The sequence below is a fragment of the Henckelia pumila genome, chromosome 4 (assembly GCF_033568475.1).
Source record: "Henckelia pumila isolate YLH828 chromosome 4, ASM3356847v2, whole genome shotgun sequence".
Lineage (NCBI taxonomy): Eukaryota > Viridiplantae > Streptophyta > Magnoliopsida > Lamiales > Gesneriaceae > Henckelia > Henckelia pumila.
The window spans coordinates 110,202,915-110,227,170 of NC_133123.1; the positions used below are offsets into that span (position 1 = coordinate 110,202,915).

At 37.8% G+C, this 24,256-nt stretch overlaps 3 protein-coding genes across 4 annotated transcripts; 2 read left to right on the plus strand and 1 right to left on the minus strand.

The window, feature by feature from the left end:
* Window positions 1-651: 651 nt before the first annotated feature.
* On the plus strand, window positions 652-1,704 carry LOC140861541 (uncharacterized). The gene has a single exon (XM_073264564.1). The coding sequence runs from the start codon at window positions 652-654 to the stop codon at window positions 1,702-1,704; it is 1,053 nt and encodes a 350-aa protein (XP_073120665.1).
* A 14,298-nt stretch (window positions 1,705-16,002) lies between these two features.
* LOC140864243 (uncharacterized) lies at window positions 16,003-19,389 on the plus strand. The gene is made up of 6 exons (XM_073268289.1): window positions 16,003-16,781; window positions 16,898-16,956; window positions 17,406-17,475; window positions 17,627-17,752; window positions 17,835-17,963; window positions 18,595-19,389. The coding sequence occupies exons 1-6, from the start codon at window positions 16,098-16,100 to the stop codon at window positions 19,087-19,089; spliced, it is 1,563 nt and encodes a 520-aa protein (XP_073124390.1). The 5' UTR covers window positions 16,003-16,097; the 3' UTR covers window positions 19,090-19,389.
* Window positions 19,390-19,563: 174 nt separating this feature from the next.
* Window positions 19,564-22,828, minus strand: LOC140864922 (large ribosomal subunit protein uL14mz). Of its 2 annotated transcripts, none has more exons than XM_073269333.1 (4): window positions 22,727-22,828; window positions 22,110-22,202; window positions 21,110-21,201; window positions 19,564-20,078 (listed from the first exon to the last, which is right to left on the minus strand). In XM_073269333.1, the coding sequence occupies exons 2-4, from the start codon at window positions 22,141-22,143 to the stop codon at window positions 19,704-19,706; spliced, it is 501 nt and encodes a 166-aa protein (XP_073125434.1). In that variant the 5' UTR covers window positions 22,144-22,202; window positions 22,727-22,828; the 3' UTR covers window positions 19,564-19,703. The 2 variants fall into 2 exon arrangements, with proteins under 2 accessions (XP_073125434.1, XP_073125433.1); XM_073269332.1 differs by having other exon boundaries at window positions 22,670-22,808.
* Window positions 22,829-24,256: the final 1,428 nt, after the last annotated feature.

Below are 24,256 nucleotides of genomic sequence, written 5' to 3' on the forward strand. Positions count from 1 at the left end.
ATTGCAAGAAATGAGTCAGATATGGTTGCAAATGTGGATATTTTTAATGACACATTTTCATTCACAGATGGTTCAAACTTGTTTGTTGGTCAAGAATTTCCAAACAGAGATGCGGTGAAAAATTTGTTAAGAAGAATCAGTTTGGAAGCATGTTTTGAATTTGAGACAGTAAAAAGTAGTCAGGTGGTGTATGCTGTGAAATGTACCGTGGCTAATTGTAAGTGGAGAATCTGGACCTCAAAGATGAAAGATTCACATGTATTCTCCATTCGAACATATTGCAATACACATACTTGTGATTTGATGGGGAGGCGTAAGAGAATCCGTGGAGCTAGTTTGGTTGTTGTTCGTGATATGTTGGTGAATAATTTTCAAGGTAATCCAGTACAAATAACACCGAAAGCGGTCATGGCGATGATGCGCAATAATATGAATGCTGATATATCATATTACAAGGCTTGGAGAGGAAAAGAACTAGCAGACAATATTTTGAAAGGTGATCCTACCAAGAGTTTTACTCTACTGCCTTGTTATTTGCACATGGTTGAGAAGATGAACTGAGGAGGAATAACAGACATATGTGTTGACGAGAAAAATCGATTCAAGTATATGTTTCTTGCTTTTGGTGCATGTGTCAGGGGATATCGAAGCATGCGAAAATGTGTGTCAATTGATGGTACATGGTTGAAAGGCAAGTACAATGGTGTTTTACTTGTGGCATCCGCACAGGATGGAAATTATCATCAATATCCTTTGGCGTGGGAAATTGTTGATGATGAGTCTACTTCTTCGTGGAGTTGGTTTTTGATGAATTTGTTAGAAGTAGTACCAGACTCGACTGATCTGGTGATAATTTCAGACAGACATCAGGGAATAATTAATGTTGTTTCTAGTGTTTATAAAAATGCACATCATGGTCATTGTGTGTGGCATTTATCCCAGAATTTGAAAACCAGGTGCAAAAAAAAGGGCGCAACGGAAATGTTTTTGCAGATTGAAAAAATTTATAAGCAAAATGAGTTTGATGTTGCATACAGTGATTTTAGGAAGAGATATCCTGAGGCTGCGCAGTTTTTGGACGAAAGAGATACACTTGATCGATGGACTCGAGCATATTGCCCAAATACTCGTTACAATATTTTGACGACAAACGGGGTTGAATCAATCAATGCTAGACTACTTGAAGAGAGAAAGCTTCCTATAATATCACTTTTAGATTCATTGCAGAGACTGACATCATCTTGGTTTGTCCGATATCGTAACGCATCAGTTGCAGCTAACAATAATCTGACCCCTACCATCGAGGGAATTCTTCGCAACCGGTTCACTGATGCCCAAGGAATGCAAGTTTTTGAATTGGGCCGTCTTGAGTTTGATGTTCGGAGTGGTCGACACTCGGCCATTGTGGACCTGAAATCTAAAAGATGCACTTGCCGAGTTTTTGATATTGATAGATTCCCATGTGCTCATGCCATTGCAGCCAGTTGGTTAGCGAATATTGACTTGTATCAATTGTGTTCAGAGTATTATTCTACGATGACATGGTGTATGGCTTACTTAGAGACTGTCTATCCAGTTCCGGAAGAAAGTGAATGGCCACCTAACATTAATTTTCCAGTTGTATTACCTCCTTGTCTACAAAAAAAAGTGGGTAGAAAAAAACAAAATAGAATTCCTTCGATTGGAGAATTTAGTAAAAGATAAAAGTAGCTTTTGTGTTTTGTAATAATGAGTTAAAAAAACATAGAAGCAACCTTTGTGTTTTGTAATAATAAGTCAAAAAAATATCTTGTCCAAAAAAAATTGGGTCGACCCAAGAAGTTTCTTGGTCAACCCAAGAGTTTCTGGGTCAACCCAAGGCTTGGGTCGACCCAAGCTTTGGGTACACCCATAGCTTGGGTCAACCCAAGCTACCCAAACTTGAAAGATTATATATTAAAATCGTTAAACCAGTGGATTCAACATTTAAAACATGTATCATTATATAACATACTCGTAAAAATAACGGATACATATGTTATAACTTGAAAGATTATATATTAAAATCGTTAAACCAGTGGATTCAACTATAACATGTATCATTATATAAAATACTCGTGAAAATAGGATATACATATGTTATAACTTGAAAGATTATATATTAAAATCGTTCAATCAGTGAATTCAACTATTAAAACATGTATCATTATATAACATACTCGTGAAAATAACGGATACATATGTTATAACTTGCAAGATTATATATCAAAATCGTTAAACTAGTAGCTTCAGCGGTTAAAACATGTATCATTATATAAAATACTCGTGAAAATAGGATATACATATGTTATAACTTGAAAGATTATACATTAAAATCGTTAAACCAGTGGATTCAACTATTAAAACATATATCATTATATAACATACTCATAAAAATAACGGATACATATGTTATAACTTGAAAGATTATATATTAAAATCGTTAAACGACTAGATTCAACTATTAAAATATGTATCATTATATAAAATACTCGTGAAAAGTTTCTTGGTCAAACCCAAGAGTTTTTGGGTCAACCCAAGAGTTTTTGGGTTGACCCAAGAAGTTTCTTGGTCAACCCAAGCCTACAACCCCAAGAAGTTTCTTGGTCAACCCAAGCCTTGGGTTGACCCAAGCTCTGTTACCCAGGTCTTGGGTCGACCCAGGGCCTGGGTCGACCCAAGACCTGGGTAACAGAGCTTGGGTCAACCCAAGGCTTGGGTCGACCCAAGCTTTGGGTAAACCCATAGCTTGGGTCAACCCAAGCTACCCAAACCTTGGGGGTTCCTTGGGTCGACCTAGGGTGATCCAAGCCTTGGGTCAATCCAATGAGTTTTGGGTCGACCATGGTTGTAAATCGTTAAACCAGTGGATTCAACATAATTGTGAAAATAAAACCTTAAATTCATCAATTCAAAAAGAATTAAAGATCAATGAATAGTCCATTGATTATCAAACATATTACAGAGTAAAAAAAATCTAAACTCAGTTACAAGTTTGTCATCTAACTTTAATACTAGGTGATCACTTTTCTTGGATAAAGCATATCCAGCAACGGCGAGGACAAATGCTCCTGAATCCTCACTGTAAAATAAAAAATATATGAAACTATTAGTCATCTGTCAATGATAAACATATTACACATTAGAGATATGATAACGTACTGTTTAATCTGGGCTTTGAACTCATCAAACATTTTTATTGACCATGACCTCTCAGGATGTGGGTTGTTCTCAACAAAAGATAGCAGATGAGCAACGTTGATAAGTATAGGCCCTATGTCCTCATCCAGATCTTTGCACTTAGGATCGTGCTTTCGCTGCAAATCATATATAGTGCACTTATTGACCCCTGCAACGAGTTTTAGTAAAAACCATCATCCATCTCTATGGACTGGGATGAGGATTATTCGCGCCTTTGCCCAGGAGACACAAGGCCATTTTGGATCCATCCCTTTAACCACCCCTACCACATTTGTTTTGAGAATTCGGTTTTCAACTTCATCCACCACGAACATCGACACATAGAAATGCCTATCCATCAGGGACATGTTTGGTGACATCACTTCAGGATGTTTTAGCTGAATCTCGAGTAATCCACGGAGAGCTTCACCCATGAGCTAAATTCGACAGAAGAATATTTTTCAAAGATAAAAAATAATTGATCTACAAATGTTCACGAATTTTAAATGCTTATACAAATCGTGACGGGCGAATTTGCGATTGTCATGGGCTTGTAGAACGACTTGTCATAATTGTCATAAAATCCTTTTATTCTGCTAGGTGAACTTACGAGCATCGATGCTCTAACTCGAGCCAACGAGTTGTTTACCTTGAAAGTCAAGTACTCCACAAATGGCCTCACACCGTCACAACCTCTCGACGTGGTTGCCTCAGAACCTGACATAACCGCATTAGGAGTCACCTGAATATCTAAAAACATAAAGTTGATCATTTATTATGTTATGCTATACATAAATATATACGTAAAAAAATGCATTAACTCACCTTCAAAGGATTCCTCTGGTATAGTTGGCAGCTCAACACGACTATTTTTGGGAAACAATTCCCTGATCATATTATCATCAACACCTAACAGCATACATCAAACAACTTAAAATTAAAATAACAATTTTAATACATAATTCTCTTATGTGAACTGAAAGAGTGGGTGCCCGGTGAGCCAACTTGTGGCTAAGGGCTTTGATGACTCTTTGTATAAACAATCTTTTGTTTAATATAATTTACACTTTTATTAATGGCAATGACTTTATCTTTCTTCATATTGTTATATTGTGATATACTATTGTTGTTTTGATGAAGATCTTGAATATACTATAGTGTATGTAAGATGTGGTAGAACATGGGGATGTCTATCATGAAACACATCTTATAGTCACTATATATTCTAAACTGTTCCTAGTCGATTGAGCCGTCCGATAATAAGGATAAGGATCGCTCGAGTTTGAGACTAGCATTTGCGATGCAGAGTACCACGTTTCATTGGTAGGGAACATAGAGATATTCGAAGCATGCAAATGGATATTCATATGATGAATGATCGAACTACCCTATCCGGACATTCCAAGTGGTTATCACTTATCGAGTGGATAAAGTCCGCGGTTTTGGTTGTACACCATTAGTCCTTACTACTTGAAACATCATTGAGACTCTATATGCTAGTACTGTGCTTTGACTCGTTTACCGACTCTATTGGGGTCATCAGGTGTCGGGATTGGGTACAGTTACAACACATATAGGAGTCGATGCTTTGTTGTCAAGGATTCACCACATACTTGCGAGTGTGGATATCCTATGCGATCTGAGGAGATATTAGTGTGACGAATCTCTGGTCAGAGTACATGATGTGCTTTAAGAAATGGTTTCTTAGTAACACATGCGATGTCACTATTTGATCTTCAAGATGTATTGCATAGTTATCGAATCTCGAACGACTCTCGATTTACCAATGGTTGTTGATTCGATCGGGATATATGGATGAAGGGACCGTACTGTACGCTAACCAAAATCTATTGGTTCTTGCAGGCACTATCAGTGATACCTAGGGAATCATGGGGCGATGTTGCTAGGCGCTCTTACCATGATTCGATGGGCAAGTCGGAAATTGTTGTTCCGAGTCACAAGGAGTTGTGAGCCCACGGCTAGCTGTATCCCTGAACCATTGAGGGTCACACAGAGTAATGGATTTTTAATCCCCGTTGAGATAGTTAAATTTAAAGAGTTAAATTTAATGAACAAAAAAGTTGGACTTCTTATTTAAGAGTAGAGGAGTAAGATTTCCTAAAATGACATAGGGATGGACATTTTTGGAAATCACTGAATTCGGATTCAGAAAAATTTATCTTGACTTTAAAAGGTGCAGAAATGGTTTCTGTGCACATTGGTGAAATCGGTTTATCAATCGGAGTCATGATGAATTTTATATAATTTTCTGAACATGCGGGCTTTGCTTGTCGGGCTTGAACTTATGACTAATGGGCCCTAAGCTGTTAGCGGCCTACATTATAAATAAGTTATTGCAGTACAGAAATTACACACAACAGGTCACAATTTTCGAAAACCTAGTTATTTTATCTCTAAAGTGGCCGCCCCCTCCCTCTCTACTCGGGAAAATCCAGCCTATGAATTTTGAATTACAGTCTGGTTTAACGGATCAAATTCGTTAATTCTCTTCGTAGAAACTTCTGATAGATTTTCTAGTGCAATCTATCAGAGGGATTAAATCTCTGTTCGTGGACCTGATTGAATAACAGTTCGTCCATCAGTTCCAGGGATATACAACAAGAGCAGAGAAATCTGTTGGTGTCCATAATCTCGATTCGAGATTGGAGGTAAAAATTTATAATTGTTATTTAATTTTTACACACACAATTTAATCGTAAAGTTTTGATACCCATTATGGAATCGTTTCATATAAAATTTTTAAACTTCCGCTGCATCGGGTATCAATTCTGATTGATCTGATCGCCCGTTCTCCAACAGTGGTATCAGAGCCAGGTTGCTCAGATCAAGCGATTAAATTAATCGATTGTACAAAAAAATTTTAAGCCTCGGTTTTTGAAACAAAATAAATATTTTAAAAATAAAAAAAAAAATTTCGGGCAAAACTCGGGCAGCGATTGGTCGCTGCCCGGGGGGGGGGGGGGCAGCGATCGTCGCTGCCTTAGGGGCAGCCGGGCTACCCGGCCCGAGCCCTTTGGGGCGCGGGCAGCCCGGGAACGTCCCGGGCGGCCCGCGAAAAAATTAATTTTTAATTTTAAAATTAAATTTTAATATGTTAAAATTCTATTTTTGGTCCGATCGAAAATTGTTTTTGATTGGTCCACGAGGCATCGGATCGAATTGTTCGAGTCCGAAATTTTTAAAATTGATTTTTGGATAAATTTGAATTTTTGGAAAATTTAAATATTTTTTCCGTTAAATCAGATTTTATGAAATTAATTATTTTTGGTACAATTGATGATAAGATATGATCTTATGGATATATTGAGTAAAATATGATTTTATGTATAAAATTGGATTTTATATGTAAAATATGATTTTATTTGATAAAAAGATAAAATATGATTTTGTATGTAAAATAAGATTTTATATATGGAATATGATTTTATCCTTTTAATTTAAATTGCCATTGCATGTTATCCAATAAATTAATTTTGAATTAAATGTTATTGGATAAGGATGATCGATTGCCATGACCAATTTTGTAGGTGTATGTTAGGAATTTACATTTGTTTTTATTGTTGTTGGATTTATTAATGGGCCTGGTTTATGGCCCAATATGAATTGTCATATGTAATAAAAGTGGGCTTGGTTTATGGCCCGTTCCCACCCCTTAAAAATGTATCACCTACTTGTCATTGTTATTTATAGTAAATACATTAGATTTAGTGGGAGATGAAGATTTGAAGACGGAGGTGGGCCCAGCAGACAATAAAGACAGAAGAAATGTAAATTGGAAGCTCAATGTAATAGGATTGCCTTGCATACTGCATATTACCTAGGATTGGACTAAGACTCGTGATTGGAAACCACGGGTCGATTAGAAATGGAATCGATCATCCTATATAATATGTGATATTATTGTTGTATGCATGTTTTAGACAAAATTGTGTGAATCCGGCAAGCATACAAAATTTTTAAAATGATGAGACAAATTTTCAAAATTAAAATCCCTCATTTTAAATATGATTTAAAATTGATATCAAGATAAATAAAGGAAATTTAAAATTGTTTAAATGTTCCTACCTTCCATCAACGATCAATGTATGAGATGCTACCCGCGGATACGGTCCGGCTCATATTATTGGGGGGGCCCGTTCGTCGGAAAGCTGTACATTGGATCGAAACATGTTGTAAGTTGGGTGGAACTCCCATGGGATCGGCTCATATTATTGGGGGATCCACATGGCGACCGTCCATCACAACTTAATATTGATGGGTCATCTTGACATGTCACAATAAACGGCGTCATATTATTGGGCCCTTATTGGACATGAGGTAAAAACGTGGAGGTTGCTTTGGAAGCAATTGGGCTCTACCTTTTGAAAATTATGGTTGGCTGATATTATTCGGGACCATAGTTTGTCAATTGGACTCCATGTTCTCACTAAGGAAAACAGTTTCCCGTTTTCACTAGAGGGTAGTGAAATCGTTAAAATAGTGGGAGTGAGATTCATAAAATAAATTTTGCCTATTTTATGTCTTAGTAAATTAATTAAACAATCACTGATATTTGTCTGTTTCTTTTCAGTATTTCATAAAGATGAATTCGCGTAATCCACTTTTCTCGATCCTCGAACAAAATAAATTGACTGGCGCAAACTATACGGAATGGTTTCGTAAGTTGAAGATTGTCTTGACTTCGGAGAAGATGCTCTACGTGTTAGAAAAATCTCCTCCGAAGGAAGCACCAGCTGATGTAAGTCCAGAAGAGTTGGCCAAACTTGATAAATGGTGGGACCATGATATCAAGGCCAAATGCTATATGCAAGCCTCGATGTCTGATGAACTCCAGAGGCGATTTGAGGACACCGTGAATGCTGCTGACATTCACGTACAACTCAAGGAACTTTTTGGGGCTCAATCGAGGGCTGAAAGGTTCGCTACTGTAAAGGAGCTAATGACGTGTCGCATGCGTGAAGGGACTTCGGTCCGTGATCATGGGGTACGAGTGATTTGGCTCATACAGAAGTTGGTAACCCTTGATTTGGTGTTGGAGCATGAACTCAACGTGGACTTACTACTTCTATCTCTTCCTTCTTCGTTTGACGGATTTGTGGTGAATTTCAATATGAACAAGATAGAGGCCTCCCTTGAAGAGATGGTCAATATGCTTGTAACATATGAATCCACTTTAAAGAAGGATAAACCGGCTTTCTTGGTGGGCTCCTCTTCTTCTGCTAAGAAGGGGCCAAGTACAAAGGGTAAGAAACATTCTGCCCCACCCAAGAAAATCGAACCCGAGAAGAAGTACAAGACAAAGGCTTCAAACATGGAAAAGTCCAAGGATGTTTGCCATTACTGCAAGAAGCCCGGTCATTGGAAGCGTAACTGCAAGAAATATCTAGAGCAGTTGCGAACTGCGAAGGGTATGTTCTATATTGAAATAAATGTTTCTCTTAATACTACTTCTTGGGTATTGGATACCGGATGTGGATCTCACATTTGCAATGATTTGCAGGTGATGACAAGAAGTCGCAGGCTTAGAATGGGTGAGACCCAGCTGAGGCTCGGAAATGGTTCCAGAGTTGAAGCTAAAGCTGTGGGAGATGTTTATTTAAATTTGCAGAACGGTTTTAAGTTACTGTTAAGAGATGTTTTATTTGTTCCAGATTTGATTAAAAACATTATTTCTGTTTCTATGCTAGATAGAGATGGTTATTCTTGCAATTTTGTGAATGGGATTTGCAATATTTACAAGAATGAATGTTTGATTGGAAATGGACAACTTGAAAACGATCTATATAACTTAAAACTAAAAGACGTTCCAATAAATTATGTTTATAAACCGGCAACAACAAATAAAAGGAAAATCGATAGTCAAAACCCGGCAAACCTTTGGCACGCTAGGCTAGGTCATATTTCCTCAAGGAGGATGAACAAGCTAGTGGGAGAGGGCATGTTTGATATGTCTGATATTAACTCTCTACCTACTTGTGAGTCCTGCCTGAAAGGAAAAATGACTAAATCTCCTTTTAAGGGGAAACCTGAGCGTAGTCAAAATCTGTTGGATTTGATCCATACAGACGTTTGTGGTCCATTTAGAATTGGTACTCAATATGGCCATACCTACTTCATTACCTTTACTGATGATTATTCAAGGTATGGGTATTTATATTTAATGAAATATAAGTCTGAAGCATTTGAAAAGTTCAAAGAATTCAAGGCTGAAGTAGAAAACAAGCTAGGTAAAAGTATTAAAGCACTTCGATCGGATCGAGGTGGAGAATACTTAAGTACCGAGTTTTTGGACTATTTGAAAGAGAATGGGATTCTCTCTCAGTGGACTCCTCCTATGACACCACAGCTGAATGGTGTATTGGAGCGTTGTAATCGAACTTTGTTGGATATGGTTCGATCCATGATGAGCTTCACTGAGCTTCCACCTTCGTTTTGGGGCTATGCGCTTGAAACGGCGGTATTGTTGTTGAACAACGTCCACACTAAAGCAGTGGACAAAACACCATACGAGTTATGGAATGGCAAAGCTCCTAAGTATTCGTACTTGAGGATTTGGGGATGTCCTGCTTACGTGAAGCAGACAGTGGGAGATAAGTTGGATAGTCGATCCACCTTATGTTATTTTGTAGGGTATCCGAAGAATTCAATCGGATATTATTTCTATCATCCTGCTGAAACAAAGGTGTTTGTTTCAAGGAATGCCACCTTCTTGGAGAAGGAGTTCTTATTGGATAAGAAATGCGAGATGATGGAACTCGAAGAAATTCGAGAAGAACCCAAAATACAAAATAACGATCCTACACCTCAGGAACCATTGATAGACATGCCTATACTTAGAAGATCCGAGAGGACTTCTAGACCTCCTATTCGATATGGTCTTCTTCTTGAAGGGGATCAAGATGAACCCGATGTTGGATGTGATCCAAGAAACTTCAAGGAAGCAATTTCTGATGCGGATTCAAATTTATGGCTTGAAGCTATGCAGTCGGAAATCGATTCGATGCATACAAACCAAGTTTGGTCTTTAGTAGATCCTCCCGATGGAATTGTTCCAATAGGGTGTAAATGGATCTACAAGAGAAAGTTTGGGCCTGATGGTAAGGTATTGACCTACAAGGCGCGATTGGTGGTGAAAGGTTATACTCAAAGACAAGGAGTTGACTATGATGAAACCTTTTCACCAGTTGCAATGTTCAAGTCCATAAGAATCCTTATTGCAATAGCTGCTTGGTATGACTATGAGATATGGCAAATGGATGTGAAGACTGCTTTTCTTAATGGAGACATTAAGGAAGAAATCTATATGACGCAGCCTGAGGGATACACATCCATGGGAAGCGAGCATAAGGTATGCAAGCTTCAGAGATCAATCTATGGTCTAAAACAAGCATCAAGAAGTTGGAACCAGAAATTTGATGAAACAATAAAGGATTTTGGTTTCATCAAGAACCCGGAGGAACCATGCGTGTACAAGAAAGTAGTTAAGGATGCTGTGACATTCTTAGTACTTTATGTTGATGACATCCTACTAATTAGGAATGATGTAGGGATGTTGCAGTCAACAAAGATATGGTTATCAGGTAGATTCTCGATGAAGGATTTGGGTGAGGCATCCTATATTCTAGGGATACAGATCTATAGAGATAGATCTAAGAGAATGATAGGACTCACTCAATCAACCTACATCGACACCATATTGAAACGGTTTTCAATGGATGGGTCCAAGAGAGGACATCTACCCATGTGTCATGGAGTTTCTCTATCCAAGTCTATGCGTCCCAAGACTGATGAAGAGATAGAGAAAATGACACATGTACCATATGCGTCAGCCATAGGTAGTATCATGTATGGGATGATATCTACCAGACCGGATGTAGCATTTGCTCTGAGTGTCACGAGCAGATATCAAGCTAATCCCGGTCAAATGCATTGGAAAGCCGTGAAGGACATTTTTAAGTACTTACGAAGGACTAAGAATATGTTCATGGTATATGGAGGAAGAGAACTAAAATTGGAAGGCTATACCGACTCTAGCTTCCAAAGTGACGTGGATGACTCGAAGTCAACCTCTGGATTTGTGTTCATGCTCAATGGCGGTGCTGTCTCTTGGAAGAGTTCCAAGCAGGACACCACAGCGGATTCCACCACTGAGGCAGAATACATTGCAGCATCAGCTGCTGCTAAAGAGGCCGTTTGGATGAGGAATTTCGTCCAAGAGTTGGGCGTTATTCCGGAAGTTGTTGGTCCAGTCCCGGTGTACTGTGACAACACGGGTGCCGTTGCTCAGGCAAAGGAACCAAGGTCTCATCAAAGATCCAAACACGTACTGAGGAAATACCACATCATCCGGAAGATTGTGGAAAGAGGAGACATCACTGTCGAAAGAGTGGCCTCTGCAGACAATATCGCTGATCCACTTACTAAGCCCTTGCCAGGACCATTATTTAACAAACATCGCGAAGCAATGGGTCTACGTAGTATGACTAGTTGGCTTTAGGGCAAGTGGAAGATTGAAAGAGTGGGTGCCCGGTGAGCCAACTTGTGGCTAAGGGCTTTGATGACTCTTTGTATAAACAATCTTTTGTTTAATATAATTTACACTTTTATTAATGGCAATGACTTTATCTTTCTTCATATTGTTATATTGTGATATACTATTGTTGTTTTGATGAAGACCTTGAATATACTATAGTGTATATAAGATGTGGTAGAACATGGGGATGTCTATCATGAAACACATCTTATAGTCACTGTATATTCTAAACTGTTCCTAGTCGATTGAGCCGTCCGATAATAAGGATAAGGATCGCTCGAGTTTGAGACTATCATTTGCGATGCAGAGTACCACATTTCATTGGTAGGGAACATAGAGATGTTTGAAGCATGCAAATGGATATTCATATGATGAATGATCGAACTACCCTATCCGGACTTTCCAAGTGGTTATCACTTATCGAGTGGATAAAGTCCGCGGTTTTGGTTGTACACCATTAGTCCTTACTACTTGAAACATCATTGAGATTCTATATGCTAGTACTGTGCTTTGACTCGTTTACCGACTCTATTGGGGTCATCAGGTGTCGGGATTGGGTACAGTTACAACACATATAGGAGTCGATACTTTGTTGTCAAGGATTCACCACATACTTGCGAGTGTGGATATCCTATGCGATCTGAGGAGATATTAGTGTGACGAATCTCTGGCCAGAGTACATGATGTGTTTTAAGAAATGGTTTCTTAGTAACACATGCGATGTCACTATTTGATCTTCAAGATGTATTGCATAGTTATCGAATCTCGAATGACTCTCGATTTACCAATGGTTGTTGATTCGATCGGGATATATGGATGAAGGGACCGTACTGTACGCTAACCAAAATCTATTGGTTCTTGCAGGCACTATCAGTGATACCTAGGGAATCATGGGGCGATGTTGCTAGGCGCTCTTACCATGATTCGATGGGCAAGTCGGAAATTGTTGTTCCGAGTCACAAGGAGTTGTGAGCCCACGGCTAGTTGTATCCCTGAACCATTGAGGGTCACACAGAATAATGGATTTTTAATCCCCGTTGAGATAGTTAAATTTAAAGAGTTAAATTTAATGAACAAAGAAGTTGGACTTCTTATTTAAGAGTAGAGGAGTAAGATTTCCTAAAATGACATAGGGATGGACATTTTTGGAAATCACTGAATTCGGATTCAAAAAAATTTATCTTGACTTTAAAAGGTGCAGAAATGGTTTCTGTGCACATTGGTGAAATCGGTTTATCAATCGGAGTCATGATGAATTTTATATTAATTTCTGAACATGCGGGCTTTGCTTGTCGGGCTTGAACTTATGACTAATGGGCCCTAAGCTGTTAGCGGCCTACATTATAAATAAGTTATTTCAGTACAGAAATTACACACAACAGGTCACAATTTTCGAAAACCTAGTTATTTTATCTCTAAAGTGGCCGCCCCCCTCCCTCTCTACTCGGGAAAATCCAGCCATTGAATTTTGAATTACAGTCTGGTTTAACGGATCAAATTCGTTAATTCTCTTCGTAGAAACTTCTGATAGATTTTCTAGTGCAATCTATCAGAGGGATTAAATCTCTGTTCGTGGACCTGATTGAATAACAGTTCGTCCATCAGTTCCAGGGATATACAACAAGAGCAGAGCAATCTGTTGTTGTCCATAATCTCGATTCGAGATTGGAGGTAAAAATTTATAATTGTTATTTAATTTTTACACACACAATTTAATCGTAAAGTTTTGATACCCATTATGGAATCGTTCCATATAAAATTTTTAAACTTTCGCTGCACCGGGTATCAATTCTGATTGATCTGATCGCCCGTTCTCCAACATGAACTTAATTAAAAATTACTCACCAACGTCTGCCTCAAGTACAGATGATTTTCTCTTTTGCCTTCTGCTATAGACCATGCTATAATCTCTCTGAACATGTACCGCCGTCTGAGACCTGATCTCAGCCAAACCTGCTCTAATCTGTTCAGTCAAACTCGATCTCAACTCATCAAAACCAGCTTTCATTTGCCTTATACATGCTCTGGTGTCGATAAATTGTGCTCTCATCTCAAGACACAATGAGTTAACGGTATCATCCAATTCACTCAAACGCCTCCCAAAACGATGCTCAAGGGATGATGTGCGGCGAGTAGGATTGGCTCCAACGTAGACTCTAGGCCCCGTACGAATGGGACGAAGAGTGCTAGAGCTGGATCTAATGGCATCAGCAGAAGGGGTGCTGGAGCTGGATCTAGTGGCTTCAATAGAAGGGTTGCTAGAGCTGGATCTAGTGACATCATGCTCGAGAGGGTGCTGGCTGCATATAACAGCCTTACCCTGACTCCACAACTCTAGTACCCGAGTGGTGACGACATCTGGTGCAGAATCAACAAAAACACCGGTGGTATAATACGATGACATGAGCTCCTCATAAGTAGGAGTCAAATATCCAACACAATCCTATATTTATTTAAAATCGTATCAGATAAATAAAAAAAATTATGTCCACAGCTACGATATCAAATTAATTAATATTACTTACGTTTATATCACAGGCACCAAATGCTGCACTAACATCAACATCAGACGGGGCACGATTTGCAGGCCACATGTTCGTCACCCACTGAAACATCCTGGGCAAAATCAAACCGTCTACCATATCTTTTCTCTTGGCAAACTTTTGTGCCACACTAGGATAATATTCATAAGCCAAGATCTGCGAAAATTATTTCAAACAATATTATTATTATAAATAAAAATAACAAAGTCACTTTTAACATTCAAAAAATGATATACCTGCAGAGGCAGCACAAAACCACATAGAAGAAAATTACCATGAACTTCTTTACAACCATGTCCCTGGGAAGTATATTTCTTTAAAAGGTCCTTCTTCAAAGATTTGACGGCATCATGATAGGCTATTCTACCCCAGGGATACTTATTAAACCTATCCAAATCATCTATAAGCCTTAGACATGTACGGTCGACCTTCATGTTCTTTTTCCTACTCCCCCCACAGAATACAGCAGAATAAAAGTAAAGATTAGCCATCTTCAACTTCTCCACATCTATCCCCACAGTCTCATTTTGTCCTACGGCAGTAATTTTTGTCTCCAAATCACTAAGAAAAATTTGAGACTTACCAACAAAGTATCTTGAGACAAAGATACTTTCTACATCTGGTAGATCTGTCGGCTCTATACTGCAGCTGAAACCTGTTATTAAACAATACTCTAACATAGAAAATCTAACTGGCCTTTTACGCACGACCATCCAAAAATCATCACTACAGTTATCAACTATCTGGCTACTCATTAGATACCACATAATTTGACTTGAAACATTAAAATCTCGGTGATACCTAACGAGGTTACCAAATGGTGACTGATCAAAAAACGTTGCTATTTCCTCGTTGTTCAGATAGTTATGAATCTTTTGGGCAGTCTCTTTATATCTCGACTCAATTGTCAATTTCACATGAAAAATTGCATTTCTGCCCAGTTTTGTTGGCAAATATACCTATGAAAAAATAAAAATAAAACAAATACATTAGAACAATAAAAAACAAACACTGAATCATGGATCAAACAAATCTATGTATCTAGCCAAGCTCAAGTGAAACCCAAGCGTGGGTCAACCCAAGGCTTGGGTTTACCCAAGGAAGGCTTGGGTTAACCCAAGCTTTGGGTTTAACCTTGGGTCGACCCAAAACCGAAGAGCTTGGCTCGACCCAAGCTCTGGGTTGACCCAAGCTTTGGGTCGACCCAAGCCCTGGGCAGAGCTTGGGTCAACCCAGGGCTTGGGTCGACCCAAGCTACCCAAATCTTGGGTTCCTTGGGTCGACCCAAGCCCTTGGATAAACCCAGAGTTTGGGTTGACCTAGGGCTTGGGTCAACCCAAGCTACCCAAACTTTGGGTTCCTTGGGTCGACCAGGGTGACCCAAGCCTTGGGTCAACCCAAGACACCTAAGACCCAAGTTTTTAATTGTAGTAAATATAAATTTTTTAAATATTATCAGATCCTTGTTAGCCATTTGATTCATGGAATTTGATATGTGTTGGATGAGAATGGATTTAGAGAGAAAAAAAGTGACCTGCGAAAAGGAGGAGGGAGAATGGAAATGAGAGAAAGAAGATGGGTGGAAACTGAAAACGTTGAATAATGAAATATTTGGAAAAACAAATAAATTTAAGTTTTTTAAAAAAGTTAAATAGAAAGATATATTAGTAATTTAAACAATGAATCCTTCTATTTAAATACGATAGAATGCACTCCCTTTTATCTAAATTTCCCGTTTATAATTCGTAGCCCTAACATTGCTCCAGATTCTTAGTTTGGAACATATTCCCTTTCATCTTTGAATGGCGAACAAAGCCAAAAATCCATTCGAAGCTTCCGGGAATACGGCTTCATGTTTCCAAACGTTGTTTGGCGGAATCCTCGAGCAACACTCGTCTTCTAATTCTCTCTTCTCCGACGATAATCCGTTTAGGAGAAAACTCCAAGAGCAAGAATCTGATTTGAGAGCAAAAGATGTCGAAAATGAGGCTACTCTGGAGAAGAAGAAGAGAAAGCAAGATAAATTGGGGAAAGAAAGTTCCAATCTTGATGCCGAATCAATCAAGGGAGAGGATAAGACAAAACCAAAGACGGCGGAATTGATTAGATTGGAAACTATTCATGGTAGTAACGCGCTTCTGCCGGGAGATGGCAGAACTGGTGATTTTGTTGTCGAGAATAGAAACAAGAAGAAGAAGAGGAAAAGGGATGAGGTGGAGGCGGAGTACGAAGCTAAGAGATATGGTGTGACGCATGTGAATGAAAATGTGGGTGGAAGTGATGTGGTGGGAGGGAAAAGGAAGAAAATGGATAATCCGGAGGATACTATGGTATCCAAGGAAGGTTTCGATGATGAAAGTAAGCTTCTAAGGACTGTATTTGCTGGGAATTTGCCACTGAAAATCAAGAAAAAAGAATTGGTGAAGGAGTTTGGAAAGTTTGGTGAGGTCGAATCTGTGAGGATTCGATCTGTCCCGATAGTGGATGTGAGTATGCTCTCGCCTTTTCTGGTTCTTAGTACGATTTGTGGTGTTTTATTGCTATGTATGAATGCTTTGATCAATCTTCTGAACAAATGGGAATGGTGCTGATTTCTTTACAGGGAAAAATTCCGAGAAAGGGTGCTGTGATTCAAAAGCGGTTTAATGAAAATGGGGACAGGTTAGATGCTAAATGCTATAGCTATTTTTGTTGGTCAAAGTTTTGATCTTTTTGGTCGATTTTGTTTACTGAAGGAACTTTCTTCTGTAAATTTATTTTGGCATTCAAAAGCGTAACCAAATAAACGCATTTTTTTCTCGCACTGCGATTGTAGATAGAATATCATTGTGTTATGCCAAATGCTTATTAATATATACTGTTGATATCCTCACTCAATAGGTCCATCCAGCGAGCTGAAGTTTTGGTGGTGGATACCTTTTCCTTTTTCATTTTATTATGTGTGTTTTTTTCTTTACTCCCTGTTTTGGGCGTATTCGAAGTTATTTGAAAAGTTTACATTTCGCTTTCTAGATCAACTACACTCGGTTGTATGTATATGCCACTAGTGTTTCTCATCTTGTCGTTGTCTAACCAATGCCCATTGGTGAAATAATCTGCCACTTTTACAGCGTTCATGCTTACATTGTTTTCACAACGGAGGACTCTGCTCAAGCATCATTGATCCTCAATATGACTGTGGTATGTTTACTGTTATTGAATAATTGTTATTGTACTCACACACACACACACACGCGCGTAAGCATGTGTGTATATTTACGTGTAAGTTTATATGTAAATTGAGTTGCACATGACAATAAGAAGATATGATTTGCAACTACCATGGATGCAGATTGGTGGAAATCATATCCGTGTCGACCGCGCATGCCCACCACGTAAGAAATTGAAAGGAGATGATCCTCACTTATACGACAACAAAAGGACTGTTTTTGTGGGTAATCTTCCGTTTGACGTGAAGGTAAGACGTGCCTTTGAAAATATATTGCTACTCTTCCCTTATATGCGACTATAACTGTGTTTACCTACCCTTTTACATCCAGGATGAAGAGATTTATCAGTTATTTTCTGGGATAAAAAACCTAGAAAACAGCATTGAAGCTGTTCGGGTCATCAGAGATCCTGGTACGAGTTTGGGGAAAGGCATTGCTTATGTCTTATTTAAAACTAAGGTATGGGTTGTGGTATATTTAAATCTGTAATGTATAAATTACATGCGGGCAATTTGCATGTTTAGAGTACAAATGATGGTTCTTTTTTAGTTTCTCTTCAAGTCCATTGATTATTTTCTATGTGGATGTTCTATCTCAAATATGATGTGGTGTTTCCTTTTCCATATCCAATCTTCGAAATTACCGTCTATGAATTATTTAAAATCTTTGGAATGGTAATTGGCTCCATTTTATTTTATTTTTTGACATGCTACTTTGTGTTATCTATCATATCATTCAAAGGATTGATTAGATTCTGAGTGCTATAACAATTTTTTTTTCCATGGCTGAACCTAGAAATTTATTTAGGATTTATATTATTGATTTTATGACTTTAATTTTCATCCCGAACACAATTCGTTTTGACTTCTGCTGTCTGGCACTCATTGAATAATGAGCTCTTGGAATGATAATCCAGGGCGATCTTAGCCTGGTTTCGTGTGTTTTATCTTTTTTTCCAAGGCTTTCATTGCTTGCACCATTTTTTTTTTGTTTTTTTTGTTTTTTTTTTTGCTTTTACATGTCTCTTGTTGAATTACAATCATAGACTTGCCAAACAATTATCTTAAATTCATTAATGGTGACGATATAGGATGCTGCCAACTCGATTCTTACGTTGCGTAACTTGAAGCTTCGGGATCGTAGGCTCAGGCTCTCCAGATCAAGCGACACTCCCTCCAAGAGGAAGAACCCTTCAATATCAGAGACAGAAAGTTATCCTGCTAAGAAATTTGCTGTTAATTCCAGAACTCCAGAAAGTTGTGATATTAAGGTTAAATCCAAAGAGATCTTATCGTACCAAGGCGTACGAGCGAGCAAATCTGGCACACAGAAGAAGGCTGCTCCTCGTGCAAGAACTGGTGCCCTGGTAAAATCAAAATCTGAACCTGCTAAGGAGCAGATGTTGGCAAAGAGAAAACGGCCAGCAGTGGCTGCTAGGAAAAAGGAAGCTCTGAAGGCTGCTGGGAAGATGGAATCCAAAGGCAGTGCTAGTGGTTCAAAACTGCCGGTGGGAACTAAGCGCAAATTTGGTAATCGAACCCCACAGAGTGCTGTCCAGAACAAAAAAGCAAGAAAATTCAGATGAATATTGGGGTGACAGTTTCTAGCTGCAGCATGGATTGTGTCGCTCGAATATGTTCTGTACTCGTCTCTTCCTCAAAAGTTGATCTCTAGCAAAATGATATGACTTGGTACAATCGGAGGTGTCCAAAATTGGTAGTTTGTTGAATTCTAGTATCTCGATTGGTAGTTTGTTGAATTCTAGTATCTCGATTGGTAGTTTGTTGAATTCTAGTATCTCGATCAGCTTATTTGTTTCAACGAGTTATCTTAGTTTGACTGTATGATGCTCGATATGTTGGTTTAATGGTTACACTTTTTTAGATCTCTTTGAATGGATGACTATAAAAACTCTCGACAAATTAAAGCGGGAAAGTTAACAAAATGACTTATTTCATGTCATTAAACTTTAATTTCTTTTAACCTTGATCAAGTCGCTAAAAGGGAAAAAACTTGCCAATATCTCCCTTGCCAATAAGAAACAACAGAGTAGAAAGTCTTGAAAAATTCTAAGAAAACAATTTATTTTCTGAAATAGCACAATTATGTAACAAGTCCAAAATTCTGAGAATCTGAGTGCGTGAACATGATGGTGCCTTGTATCTTCGCGAAAATCATGAAGAAAATCATTTCAAGTACTTATGCCATATGCTCAGCAAGACTGAGAATCTTGATATGCTTCTTTCTCCTCAATTCATGAGGCACGGGGCCAAACACTCTTGTTCCTATTGGCTCACCTTGCTTGTTGATAAGTACCACAGCATTGTCATCGAATTGGACCTCACTCCCATCACATCGAGCTCGTTGCATTGCAGCACGTACAACAACCGCATAGTGAACTTCACCCTTTTTCACTTTCCCACCCATATTTGCTTCCTTAACCGATGCAATTATGGTGTCTCCCAGTCTTGCCCCTTTCCTTCCCTTCAGCGCCTGAATGCACATCACCCTTTTTGCACCTGAATTGTCCACTACTTTGAGATTGGTCCTCATCTGTATGAATGCTCGTTGTTGCTGATGAAACACATATCCAAATAAAGTTCATTAGCAAATTTTCCAAATGAAGTTTTCTTATGAGCAAATTTGTGAAGTAGTAAATTCATGTTAGTTTCCCAATTTCTGAAAATTTTAAAATAAATAAGGTTATTTCTCAGGTTTTATGAATCGCTCTCTCTCTGAAATGTGGGAGCTAAATTAATTCACCACAATATATATGTTATTGCCATCATACAACAAAATTTCGGGTGCTCCCAATATTAAGGATTCAACAGAGAGAGCATTAAGTCCACTCAAGTCACCAACTTCCACTTCCATTCACACCAGAAACTACCTCTGTGAACTGATATTAACGGGTCTTAAACTACGAACTTCTTTGACTTGCATGATTCATTTTCAACAGGCTCAGGCATTCCCTTATCATCCACATGGAAAAAGAGGATCCTTGTAGAGTGTAGACTCAATAAAAACAGTAAATTGTCTAAAACGGCAACCATTATATGGTGTGTCTGTACCGGCTCCACGGTATCCTAAGGCCACATAATTTATAAGCTATGACCCTTAAATATGTTAAACAGTCTGTGTATGTGCTGTTGCTCCTGTCATATGCAGCTGATGTTTTTACAGCTTAGGGTTTAGGGAGACATGGTAGTCTACTTTTTTCCAGCTTTCTTTTATCAGTCATTCCATTTTGCCAAGTTTTGATGCCATATTAAAATAACCACGACATCTAGAAGCTTATGGTATAGAAAAAAACATTAGCAGTAGCTATAAGTTGACGAACACATCGGATTCCTACTTGTTTAACCTGAAATCATGACACTTGAATGAGGCAAAAGTCAAAGCTAAATGGTGACACTTTTGTAAAAAGTTCACAAATGTCATTCTACTTAGTAACTGATCTTCTGAACAAAAGCAATACCACATGTAGAGCGAAAACATAAATATTTGGAATCGCAGCAAGCAAACATTCAATCAAAAGGGGACACACTAAACCATTGTGACTAAACATCATATGGTTGTAAAGTTCTATTTGATGCAATACCAACCTGAGATACAAAATCCATGCATGTCATATCATACGATGGCCTGCTTGCCCCAACAGAATTGTTGCTGAGGCCACCTAGTATTGATCGACCAGCTGTGGTTTTCCCATATCAAGGAGTAAAAGCATTAGATTTAGCCATATACGCAGGGGGGAGATGAAAGTGTGGTGCTTACAGGAGGGGTAGGGGTGTGCTTAGGACTGGGATAAACATGCCTATTTAATCCCGAATAAATATGGTATGGTTTGAATACACAGCTTATCGATAAGGCTGGATATTGTGCATATATCGGATAAGGTTAGAGAATACAGAAACAGAAAATTGCAGAATCTGTTGCCTATCTGCACTATAATATAAAATCCAAATGATCTCACTTTGAACCACTTGCATATTTTTGTGCAAAACACTAGGAAGGGTAAACATTGGACACCTTTAGTTGTGTCAACCTTAAGCTTATAACTCAAGGAGCAATACTGAATTCTGTTAAATTTCCGGTTCAGTAATATTTTTTGCAGTTTGTAGTTTGTACTTATACGTCAGCTCCACCCGATGAAATTGCAGCTTCTAGTAAAATGTTGTCTTGCACTATGGTGTTCTATTACTTGCAGATAACAATCAAGATAAAACTAGTTTTTCTCTCTCCTGCAAACAAAATATAACATCAAATGGAGTCCAAAACTGATAATCCAGAAAGACAAGATTGGATTTTTCACATTGAAATACAATTTTAATCAACTACAATTTACAAAATGAGAATCAGTTAAATTCATTTCTTACACCATATAACAGCAGCTTGGATTGCACACTGCTCAATATTAAATTTTCTCAAATCTAACAGACTTCAAATAAAAACTTGGACCAATCTATTGGCCTGAGTGCCTTCATAAATTATGTCATCTTTGGATCAACGTATATATATAAATCAGTTATGAAAGATAACTAATTAAAAAACACAGCACTATCACAAGAACAGTAATTACTGCAAAATCATAAAAGCACATACCTTTAAACAGTCTAGAAGAATTAGATGCAGCCATTTTCAGAATTATTTGCCGTTGAGTCAAAACATGTAAACTAAACAACTCCAGAAGCTTTCCTGGTAATCACAAAAACATACAAAAGATTGAGCAAGTATGCATAACTTCGGATTTCGGATAAGTTTTCCGAATGCCATATCCAAATGCAAAGAGGTTGCATCCTTGTTCTGCCGTAGATTATGATTTGAGCTTCAAATCAACATTAGATAATGCACAGAGTTCTTAAATATACATCTCTTTAAATTTTAAAAAGTAGAAAAAAATTAGTTTGGCTAAACACCTTGGGCATATATGTACGAAAGAAATCCCGACACAATATTTTATCTAGCAAATTAGTAATTTCAAGAAACATAAACAGGTCAACACAAGTTCCATATTTCATCCTCGAAACTCGAAAGTTTAAAACAGAAAATGAAATGTTTGGCGACATGAAGAATTTACAATTAAGTATGCGCTACCAACAGAAACATATTTAAGGAATCAAAACTCCATAATGAAATAAATTGCAGAATTGAAAATGCATTACCGAACAAGAAGGATACGAAAGCCATGACATGACCCTAGAAGGTGAAGAAATTCTTACTAGGGGGGCGCTTGCCGGCGGAGATGGCGGCGGACGGGTGAGCTTCGAGCCTGAACTCTCTAGCCGGTGGAGGAGTACTGATTGCTTATGGGCTATGGAGAGGGTTGTGGAGTGGTTGACTGGAGAAGATTATCTGGACTTTAACATAATATTGGGCCTAGATTTTATTTTCTCATTGGGCTTTCATAACTTTCATAGTGGGCTGACTTTTTATTTGGGTTTTAGTGTATCTGATTGAAATATTTAATTATTGGACATGCTTGGGTTTGTTTGTAGTAGATTGGTGAAGTTTTATAGGAAAAACTATATAATGATAGTTGAATACAAATTGAATTTTATCCAGCAGGTTTGATGTCTATCTTAGGTTAAAATTTGAGTTTGATTTGGTTGATTTAAGCATAATCGGCCTCTATCGCGTAAGAAGGAGCTCTGAGCTTGTCCATCTGATTTTTAAATCTATAATATTCATATGAAGGAAATTAAATATAAACTAAGTTGACCAGACAATACCGGATATAAAATATCTGATATCTTCTGAGATGTACTTAAGAAATCAAATGAGAGAAAATATGAAGCCAACTGAAACGTAGAGGTTTGGTAGTAGAGAGGAAAATCCCACAAAATTTTGGCTAGTTATTTTCGTTAGCAAATTGATTTAGTTAAGTTTGCATTGAATACTTGATTTTATTAATAAATTTAAAATTTTTAATATGAAATAACGGTTTAAATTTTAATCACGGATTTGAGAAAACATATTGTTTCACTTGAAAAAATAATTTAAATTCGAAACTTAATAAAGACTCCAAAAAATGAAATCCATTTGTTAATATGGCCATAGTGTTTAGAGGGGAGATCCAAGTTGTTTTTTTTGTTGGGAAACTAATTATCAAGTTTTAGTGTTAAACAAAATAATTAAATACAAAAAAAAAAAAAAAACTAAGTTAAGTAATTCAATTGAACAATCTAAACCGCAACTGGATTTATTCAATTGGACTAGTCAACTGAATATATCGGAGAATCCAAGTCTAAGTTCAGCAGAGATTTTGACGAATGAAGACTAGCTACGACTTATCAGAGCACCGTGACTGAATCATGACTAAAGAAATTCTCAACAAGTCAAGGCTGCTCAACCGAAGCGATCTCAACTGAAGTTAAGGACAACGAACACTTATCAGAATATTCATGAATGTCAGTCTTGATCCTTAAATATTCTCAAACACAATCAAAAGACTACAGATTTGTTTGTTAGCTATTTCGGGAAGATAATCATCTGTACACTGTAGACGCCGTAACAGTAGCAGTGCATAGATTTTTACTTTCTATCGGAAATTTTCTCCAAGACTTACAACTCAAGACAACAGATATTTATTGAGAGGAACTGTGACGCCCGATGCTTGAATTTTTTTTAATTTACATATATGCCCATATATATATGCAACTGTACTTAAAATAGATTTTCACGAAATATAATACATAATAAATTGATTGCATGCCAATAATTTAGAATGCTCGAACAATTAAAAATCCATG

Coding starts and splice junctions, on each gene's coding strand:
- LOC140861541 (XM_073264564.1), top strand. CDS start 652: ATGCGAAAATGTGTGTCAATTGATGGTACATGGTTGAAAGGCAAGTAC.
- LOC140864243 (XM_073268289.1), top strand. CDS start 16,098: ATGGCGAACAAAGCCAAAAATCCATTCGAAGCTTCCGGGAATACGGCT. Junction 16,782..16,897: donor GATCTGTCCCGATAGTGGAT/GTGAGTATGCTC, acceptor ATTTCTTTACAG/GGAAAAATTCCGAGAAAGGG. Junction 16,957..17,405: donor TTTAATGAAAATGGGGACAG/GTTAGATGCTAA, acceptor CCACTTTTACAG/CGTTCATGCTTACATTGTTT.
- LOC140864922 (XM_073269332.1), bottom strand. CDS start 22,694: ATGGCTTTCGTATCCTTCTTGTTCG. Junction 21,202..22,109: donor TTCTTCTAGACTGTTTAAAG/GTATGTGCTTTT, acceptor GGAAAACCACAG/CTGGTCGATCAATACTAGGT. Junction 20,079..21,109: donor GCATGGATTTTGTATCTCAG/GTTGGTATTGCA, acceptor GTGTTTCATCAG/CAACAACGAGCATTCATACA.